Source organism: Salvelinus fontinalis, chromosome 42 (assembly GCF_029448725.1).
Source record: "Salvelinus fontinalis isolate EN_2023a chromosome 42, ASM2944872v1, whole genome shotgun sequence".
Taxonomy (NCBI): Eukaryota; Metazoa; Chordata; class Actinopteri; order Salmoniformes; family Salmonidae; genus Salvelinus; species Salvelinus fontinalis.
Window position 1 is genome coordinate 17,718,048 of NC_074706.1, and position 10,493 is coordinate 17,728,540.

The window sequence follows — 10,493 nt, forward strand, 5'->3', positions numbered from 1 at the left end:
TGCTCTCAAAGAAATCTCAGTAGTCCCAGACTACAGTGGTCCCGGACCACATTGGTCCCAGACCACATAGACAATTTTGTTTTGTTGAACTTCAGTTTACCACTTATTATCCAAATTTCAATGTTACTATCCAAATTTCAATCAGCTTAAAGTCATTTCAACACTCACACAACTCTAACATTCACATTCACTTAGTACTATTCCCAAACACACTCAGTAATCACCCTTATTACTCCATGTGCATCTTCAAAAATGATAGTCGTTGCATCCTATGCACAATATGTATCTTCAACGGTTCTCTTGGCGATACTTCCTATACATATAAAATAACTGTCGCGCCCTGGCCTTAGTTATCTTTGTTTTCTTTATTATTTTAGGTCAGGGTGTGACATGGGGGATGTTTTTGTGTATTTGTCTCGTCTTGGGTGGTTGTATTGTATAGGGGGTTTTGTAGAGTTCATGGGATTGTGTTCAGTGTAGGTGTTCATGTAAGTCTATGGTTGCCTGAGTGGTTCTCAATCAGAGACAGCTGTCTATCGTTGTCTCTGATTGGGAGCCATATTTAAGGCAGCCATAGGCATTAGGCAGGTTGTGGGTAATTATCTATGTCTATGTTGCATGTGTGAACGTAGTTTGTATAGCTTCACGATCGTTTGTTGTTTTTGTATTAGTTTGTCAGTGTTCCTCAGTGTTCGTCTTCGTTATATTAAAAGATGTATTCATATCACGCTGCGCCTTGGTCCACTCTTTCACCTCAAGACGATCGTGACAATAACACCTTGTGCTCAATAACACCTTGTGCTATTATCAGTGGTTTCAGACCACGTAGACACTTCATAAATGCCTACAGACAGCTGTCAGCGGGGGCTTTTTTATGGTACCTTTCCTGCCCTCACTCAAGCCTCCTCCTAAGACTAGCTCTAGCCTTCTTCTTAAGACTAGTGGTACCTTTTTATGTTTAGTTTTCTTGGTTTTATTATTAGATATTTTTGGTACAAATTTCTTTAAATTGACTTACTGAAATTCAGTCGCCATGTCCCTCAATTGTTCGCGGATGATGTGTCTCCTCCTGGGCAGCTCACAGTAAGAGTCTGGTCTGGGCGGGTCCTCAATGTTTTTTGTTCAGATGGGAATTTCCCTCACGCTTCATAAAATGCTGCACCGGTTTCCCTCGCAGACCCTCACTGGAATGCTCCACAGGCAGAATCAATCATCCTGTTCATTGATGCCATTTTGTCGTACACGTCCCTCACTCTAGTAGTCTCCCTCAGTCACTATGCGGCCGCTACCTTTCCCAGGAAGAGGACAAAGTCGCCCATGGTGTTGATGGTGGCCACTCTGAAGACATTCTCTACTAGGATGACGAAGACGTGTCGTAGCTGAATCAGAATTAGTTAGGTAACATTTATAAATAAGATGTTTTATTTATCTTTATGCTTGTCATTAGAATGTCTTCTTTTGGACTATACTGTTGGCAGTTGCATTTTCCTTTCTCTCTAGGGAAAAGTCACTTGGGGCCCAGAGAGAGGAGAGGTCAGGCTTGTCTTTTACATGTCTGGTAATATGTGAATCATCTGTGAAACCATGTGAAGGGCTCCACTATGTCTGTAATCCAGTCACTCCCTTCTTTTCCCATTGGGGGGGGGAGTATGGCAGTGTCTGGAACCATTATACCACCAACGCTGATGTTGAACTTATCTTTCATAGTATATAACCTAGAGGTTCACTCCCCTTAGTGAGCTTCTCCAGGAGTGGGGAGAAGAGGGGGTGTATTTGAGATGGGAGTATCTAGATTTGACAATTGATATATGCCATTGGATTAGGTAATGTTTTGGTCCTAAGTGGTACCAAGAACGAGATTAGAATCTCGTCTAAAGAGACCAAACTGAACGATAATTTATAGCTAATGCTATCTGGCTATGGGATACTCCTCTTTCAAGTAAAAGATTCTTTGTAATGTTCCTAAGATCTGCTATTCGTCATGTAAGATGAGAGGGGTGTATCTTTTCTATAAAAGATACTAAGAATTGTTTTGTAAGGACTCTCAGAGAATTCATTAATAGACACTGAATTGATCTGAGTCAAAAGGGCTATGGTGAAGCTCATATAATTAAAGATGGACTTTATAATATAACTCTGACTTGTGTGTGGTTTGTAAACTCTTTCCATTTAGTAATACAGGAAATTACCACGACAGACGTCACGTGTCGACTTACAGAAACTGGTGATGTTGACATCTGTCGCCGTGTACGCATTCTGTGGTGAAAACAGACAAACAAGAGACAGCGATTATCATCAATAACAATGTGTGATTCCTGTCATCTTGGAAAGTCTCCATTGTAAAATACATTCTGTCAATGATATAACATGTGTAATAGCAAGAATAATCAACATCTCACATGACAATCAATCTGATTCTGATAGGACACTTACTTGATTATTAAGGTATGTTAGACACTTCGTCAGGCACCACAAGCAGCAGATGCAGGCTTTCAGCATACATCGAGCACAGGTATTTTGCTAACCAACAGAAAATACGTTCAGCTTTAGTTCTCCACCCAGGGGCGCCGTATGGGATGGAAAAGTTAGGATGATTCTAAGGGCCTGTGACTGACAGGGGCCTTAAAAAATGATTAGAACATTAGGTAATTTATTTTACAATATTAAATGATTAACCTATCATTATTAATATAATATTTTATTTACAATGTACTAATAAAACTAACTGTTTCATTTTCTTTCTTTGTTTTTGGCAAAAAGTAAACATCCAGAGAGCCTCTGTATTGACCAACCCCCCCTCGATTTACATGATATGGGTCGGTCCTGCCCCCAAACCAGGCGAGAGCGGTACTTTCTAGCAGTGAATTGCGAGTGAGGAGTGCCGGTGGAGCATTATGTCTCAGCTTCCTAAAGAAAAATCTGGCTTCCAAAAAAGAAAAGAAAGAAAAGAAAGAAAGAGAGGAGAGAGAAAAGAAAGGTCACCCAATTTTTCACAAAGGTGTGTGTAGTCTGTGAGTGGTGGAAATGAACGTGTTAGCTTAGCCCATGGTGAAATAGGCTACTTTTGCTCCCCTAACATTAGTTACTTAATATCTTCACAGAAAATTTTGAGTGTTTACATTTCGCTCCTCTTTTAGCCAACATTTAATCAATGCAGGCAAACTTTTAGCAAGCTATTCAAACTAAATCCGTTGTCCCTGCCCCTGCATGGTGCCAGGCCCAACATATGCAGCTTCAGGCTCAGCTGCCCTGTCTCCTCATCCCCATCCCCCTAAACCAGCCCTGTCTCCTCATCCCCATACCCCTGAACCAGCCCTGTCTCCACATCCCCATACCCCTGAACCAGCCCTGTCTCCCCATCTCCATACCCCTGAACCAGCCCTGTCTCCACATCCCCATACCCCTGAACCAGCCCTGTCTCCACATCCTCATACCCCTGAACCAGCCCTGTCTCCCCATCCCCATACCCCTGAACCAGCCCTGTCTCCACATCCCCATACCCCTGAACCAGCCCTGTCTCCACATCCCCATACCCCTGAACCAGCCCTGTCTCCACATCCTCATACCCCTGAACCAGCCCTGTCTCCCCATCCCCATACCCCTGAACCAGCCCTGTCTCCACATCCCCATACCCCTGAACCAGCCCTGTCTCCACATCCCCATACCCCTGAACCAGCCCTGTCTCCACATCCCCATACCCCTGAACCAGCCCTGTCTCCACATCCCCATACCCCTGAACCAGCCCTGTCTCCACATCCTCATACCCCTGAACCAGCCCTGTCTCCCCATCCCCATACCCCTGAACCAGCCCTGTCTCCACATCCCCATACCCCTGAACCAGCCCTGTCTCCCCATCCCCATACCCCTGAACCAGCCCTGTCTCCACATCCCCATACCCCTGAACCAGCCCTGTCTCCACATCCCCATACCCCTGAACCAGCCCTGTCTCCACATCCTCATACCCCTGAACCAGCCCTGTCTCCCCATCCCCATACCCCTGAACCAGCCCTGTCTCCACATCCCCATACCCCTGAACCAGCCCTGTCTCCACATCCCCATACCCCTGAACCAGCCCTGTCTCCACATCCCCATACCCCTGAACCAGCCCTGTCTCCACATCCCCATACCCCTGAACCAGCCCTGTCTCCACATCCTCATACCCCTGAACCAGCCCTGTCTCCCCATCCCCATACCCCTGAACCAGCCCTGTCTCCCCATCCCCATACCCCTGAACCAGCCCTGTCTCCACATCCCCATACCTCTGAACCAGCCCTGTCTCCACATCCCCATACCCCTGAACCAGCCCTGTCTCCACATCCCCATACCCCTGAACCAGCCCTACTCCCAACTGAAGGCGTTGAGCAGCTTTATGTTGAATGACATGACAGTTGGGAGAATTGCAGGTACTGCAGTGCATTGAGGACAGGAATGTGATTCTCCAGTAAGGAAAAGTCTCACTTGACACAGAGGCAGCCAATATCAGAGCCTTAAAGGAAGAGATGCATTCTCTTGGAGATGGATGGGAGTCTCTCCTGTCTGAGGTAACACTGATTGCTACGCAAATGGATGTTTGCAATTTGTAAGATGCAGCTGCAAAGCATTTTTGGAGAAGTGTGCTTTGCTTTATGTATATTTTGCACACTGCCTGTGATTGTTACTGGTGGCGAGCTTTCAGTAAGCTAAAACTGATAAACAATTTGAGGTCCACTATGTCCCAGGACAGGCTTTGCAGTCTTGCCATGCTGTCCATTGAAAGTCAGTTAGCTAGAAAGCTGGACTTCAAAGACTTGATCAGTGACTTTGCTAGCAAGAATGCTCGGCGCTGGGCTCTTGGTTAGTAAGGCTGAGCAAGGGCCAGCAATAACTGTTAAATGGCAAGGCTATGGATATTGGATCACTACACATATGATGCCCAAAGGCTGAGAACAAGACTGAGAACAGAATGAGAACAAGATATAACCCCAAATAATGGCTGGATTGACATAAAATTTGTTGTGCACAATCAAGACCCCAAGTGGAAGAAACCTATTGATTTGGTGACCACTTGACCTTTCCTCTAGCGCCACCATCAGGCCTTTTCATTTCCATTTGGTTTTCCATTTCCACTTTTACAGCTGCTTATTTTCTAGTTGGTATGTATTCTTAGTTCAGAAATCTGCTGCTGATTTCATTATTGTCTTTGTTGTATCATTCTATAGATGATAATGTTAATTTATTTTAATTGAAGAGGTTAATATATATTTAAGTATATATTTATTTTAAGTTATTCATTAATGTTAAGATAATTTTCAATTCAATTTATCATTAAAATTAAATTTAGACTGTAAAAGATGGCCTTTAGCACATTTCTTATAGAGCGGATCAGTCTTGCATCAAATAGTGAATTCCACTGTATGCAGAATGTTGCATGCATGTCTGCACAGTGTTATATTTTCACAGCTCGCTGTCAGTAAATATTGTACGGTAAATATTGGACTACAAGAGAGTTTTAAGCCTGCAAGCTTTGAATGGGTCGATCGGGTTCTGGAGGTGTGTGGTTACAGCAAAACCTCAGGGTTGGTGTGGCCTGTGGTGGTGGGGCCCAATGTGATATCTTTTCATGGGGCCCAAAATCCATGTGGGGCCCCTGTCTCCACCTATTGTCTGACTTGATGGCAGCATTCGTGCAAAACTGAAAGCGCGAACCACCGCATTTAATGATGGCAAGGTGACTGGGAATATGGCCGAATACAAACAGTGTAGTTACTCCCTCCGTAAGGCAATCAAACAGGAAAAACGTCAGTACAGAGACAAAGTGGATCCCAATTCAACGGCTCAGAAACAAGACGTATGTGGCAGGGTCTACAGACAATCACGCACTCCCTAGCCGCGTCCTCAGAGCATGCGCAGACCAGCTGGCTGGAGTGTTTACGGACATGTTCAATCTCTCCCTATCCCAGTCTGCTGTCCCCACATGCTTCAAGATGTCCACCATTGTTAGTGTACCCAAGAAAGCAAAGGTAACTGAACTAAATGTCTATCGCCCCGTAGCACTCACTTCTGTCATCATTAAGTGCTTTGAGAGACTTGTCAAGGATCATATCACCTCCACCTTACCTGAGACCCTAAACCCACTTCAATTTGCTTACCACCCCAATAGATCCACAGACGATGCAATCGCCATGGTACTGCACACTGCCCTATCCCATCTGGACAAGAGGAATACCTATGTAACAATGCTGTTCATTGACTATAGCTCAGCATTCAACACCATAGTACCCTGCAAGCTCATCATTAAGCTCGGGGACCTGGGTCTGAACCCCGCCCTGATGGTCCGCCCCCAGGTGGTGAAGGTAGGGGGAAAAAACTCCACTTCGCTGATCCTTAACACATGGGCCCCACAAGGGTGTTTGCTCAGCCCCCTACTGTACTCCCTGTTCACCCATGACAACGTGGCCACGCACGCCTCCAACTCAATCATCAAGTTTGCAGACCACACAACAGTAGTAGGCCTGATTACCAACAATGACGAGACAGCCTACAGCGAGGAGGTGAGGGCCCTGGGAATGTGGTGGCAGGAAAATAACATCTCATTCAACGTCACCGTCAACAAAGGAGCTGATCGGGGACTTCAGGAAACAGCAGAGGGAGTACCCCCCCTATCCACATCAACGGGACAGCAGTGGAGAAGGTGGAAAGCTTCAGTTTCTCTGCGTACACATCACTGACAAACTGAAATGGTCCACCCACACAGACAGTGTGGTGAAGAAGGCGCAACAGCGCCTCTTCAACCTCAGGATGCTGAAGAAATTTGGATTGGCACCTAAAACCATCACAAACTTTTACAGATGAACAATTGAGAGCATCCTGTCGGCCTGTTACGGCAACTGCACCGCTCGTAACCGCAGGGCTTTCCAGAGGGTGGTGCAGTCTGCCCAACGCATCACCAGGGGCAAACTACCTGTCCTCCAGGAAACCTACAGTGCCCAATGTCACAGGAAGGCTAAAAAGATCATCAAGGACAACAACCACCCAAGCCACTGGCTGTTCACCCCACTTTCATCCAGAAGTCAAGGTCAGGACGGGTGCATCAAAGCTGGGACCGAGAGACTGAAAAACAGCTTCTATCTCAAGACCATCAGACTGTTAAATAGCCATCACTAGCACCTTAGAGGCTGCTGCCCTATATACATAGACTTGAAATCACTGGCCACTTTAAAATGGAACACTAGTCACTTTAATGATGTTGACATATTTTGTAGTACTCATCTCATATGTATATACTGCATTATATTCTATTCTAATGTATTTTAGTCTACGCCGCTCTGACATTGCTAGTCCAAATATTAATATGTTCTTAATTCCATTTCTTTACTTTAGATTTGTGTGTTTTGTGTGTATCGTTGTATTTTTTAGATATTACTGCACTGTTGGAGCTAGAAACACAAGCATGGAGCTAGAAACACAAGCATTTCGCTACACCCGCAATAACATCTGCTAAACACGTGTATGTGACCAATAAAATGTGATTTGATTTGACTTGACAAACTTGACTGGTGGTCGGTATGAGCGAAAGTGAGCATGTTGAAATGCCTTTTCTGGGATACTTCTTGCTGCTAATGGTCAAATCTTGCCTGGCTGCCCAGACCCATTGCCATGGCCAAACGCCACACCCACAAACTCTGTTTCTCATCAATAGAGCAGCGGAAGAATTCTGTGTGAGTCGTCAGGCAAGTTCAAATCTACCTAGACTGTGTTTATTTGTTCATCCCCATGAACTTCAATTCTGTTTTTATTTATGTCTTTGGAAAACTTTCCCTACATCTGCAATAACTCCTTGTTTAACGCTTCTGATTCACACTTGTTTTACCTAGACCGTGCCTGTTTAAAGATGTTCAACCTTGTTTGATTTTAGATGGTAAAATAATGTATCAAGATAGAAGAGAGAGAGATCAGCAACGTCAAGGGTTAATTCTGTTACAGAGTGCAGAGCAGCACTGGGTGGGGAGGAGCAATGTTGATGTCAAGCTGCTAAAGTGAAACTTAAGTGGATAGACGTCTGAACCGCAAATGAGCAAACACTCTCAAACTCCTCAGAAATCTTTATTAGACAGCTAAGCTGAGTCTCCAGGGCTTTTTTGATACTACAGTCAGAAAGATCAGAGAGAACCCACACTCTCTCTCACACACAGGTGAGTAGAGATTTACCAGGGCAGGTGAAGATAAATTCTATTGTGTAAATATTATATTCTCCTGTTTTCTATTCTACAGTACCTATGTTAAACTACATTTGGTAAATGTATTAATGTCTACTGTATGTTGTATGGTTAAACAGGATTGGTTTGTATCCCTTAATGCCATGTTGATGGCACTGAAACTATCAAGAGCTGACTCATTCCAGGAAATAATTTATAGTTCCGCCTTCTTTCTAGATATGGCTTCCTCCAGCAGTCTCCTGTCTGAAGAGCAGTTCCTGTGCTCTATCTGTCTGGATGTGTTCACTGAGCCAGTCTCCACTTCGTGTGGACACAACTTCTGCATGGCCTGTATAACAAAGTACTGGGATAGCAACAACCTGTGTCAATGTCCACTGTGTAATGAGAAATTGTCCAGACAAACTAAGCTTCGTGTTAACACAACCTTCAGAGAGATTATAGAGAATTATAAACGGTTGAGAGACACAGGTAAAGATGAGTCCCCTGCCAAACCTGGAAAAGTGCACTGTGACGTCTGCACTGGGGCGAAGCGCAAGGCCTTGAAATCATGCCAGGTGTGTCTGGCCTCTTACTGTGAGACTCACCTGGAGCCTCATCAGATAGCTCCAGCCTTCAAGCGACACAAGCTGGTCGACCCTGTGGAGAACCTGGAAGACAGGATCTGTAAGAAGCATGACAGACTCATGGATCTGTTCTGTAGGACCGACCAGACATGTGTGTGTCAGTTCTGCACTGAAACAGACCACAAGACTCATGACACTGTTCCTATAGAGGACGAGTGTGGAGAGAGGAAGGTTCAGCTGGGGAAAACTGAGGCAGAAGTGCAGCGGATTATCCAGGAGCGACTGCAGAAAGTTAAAGAGATCAAACTCTCAGTAGATCTCAGCAAAAGAGATGCAAAGAGGGAGAAAGCAGACAGCATAAAGGTCTTCACTGCTCTGGTACGATCCATTGAGAAAGGCCAAGCTCAGCTCATTGAGGAGGTTGAGGAGAAGCAGAAAGCAGTAGAGAGGCAGGCTGAAGGGCTCATTAAAGAACTGGAGCAGGAAATCACTGAGCTAAAGAGGAGAAGCAATGAGCTGAAGCAGCTCTCACACACTGAGGACCACCACCAACTTCTCCAGAGCTTCTCATCCCTAGTGTGCACCCCTCCACCCACCAAGGACTGGTCTGAGATCAGTGTTCACAGTGATCTCTGTGTGGGGACTGTGAGGAGAGCTGTGTCTCAGCTGGAGGAGACACTGAATAAAGAGATGGAGAAGCTGCCTGATGTCAAACTGAGGAGGATTCAGCAGTATGCAGTGGATGTGACTCTGGACCCTGATACAGCAAATCTATATCTCATCATGTCTGAAGATGGCAAACAAGTAAGATGTGGAGACACACCACAGAATCTTCCGGACAATCCAAAAAGGTTTGATCGTTTTACCATTGTCCTTGGAACGGATGGCTTCTCCTCAGGGAGATTTTACTATGAAGTGACGGTTAAGGGGAAGACTAGGTGGGATTTAGGAGTTGCCAGAGAGTCCACTGACAGGAAGGGGGAAATCACACTGAGCCCTGAACATGGAGTTTGGACTGTGATGCTAAGGGATGGGAATGAGTACACAGCCTGTGCCTCACCGCAAGTCTGTCTCTCCCTGAGCGAGAAGCCCCAGAAGGTGGGGGTGTTTGTGGATTATGAGGAGGGTCAGGTCTCCTTTTATGATGTGGAGGCCAGGTCTCATATCTACTCTTTCACTTGCTGCACCTTTACAGAGAAAATCTACCCATTCTTCAGTCCCTGTAATCATGGTAGTGGTAAAAACGCAGCCCCTGTCATCATCTCTCCTGTCAATCACAAACACTGATTAAACAAAGAACTTACTCTTCCTTTAAAGCTGTAATATGTCACTTTTTTGGGCGATCCGACCAAATTCACATAGAAATGTGAGTTATAGATCTGTCATTCTCATTCAAAGCAAGTATAAGAAGCGGTAGATCTGTTGTATGTGCATTATTTCTATGCTTCCAGTTATTGCATTTCATTTTGGCATCTTTTACTTTCAGGTTTTGTACACCAGCTTCGAACAGCTGAAAATACAATATTTTGGGATGTAGAAAATATATTTCACAGCGGTTTAGATGGTACAATGATTCTAAACACTATACTTGCTTTTTTTGTCAAAAACTGAAATTAGGCGAACTATTAGAATTTTAGCAACCAGGAAATGGCAGAGGGATTTCTTTATTGTGCACCTTTAAGCTGGTTGTTGATACTGTATAAGTGAATGCGATAAAGGACTTACTTTTCCTTTG

At 44.8% G+C, this 10,493-nt stretch overlaps 1 protein-coding gene across 1 annotated transcript; it reads left to right on the plus strand.

Moving 5' to 3' along the window:
• The first annotated feature begins 8,045 nt into the window (after positions 1–8,045).
• On the plus strand, positions 8,046–10,493 carry LOC129841534 (nuclear factor 7, brain-like). Its single transcript, XM_055909842.1, has 2 exons — positions 8,046–8,171; positions 8,412–10,493. The coding sequence occupies exon 2, from the start codon at positions 8,414–8,416 to the stop codon at positions 10,043–10,045; it is 1,632 nt and encodes a 543-aa protein (XP_055765817.1). The 5' UTR covers positions 8,046–8,171; positions 8,412–8,413; the 3' UTR covers positions 10,046–10,493.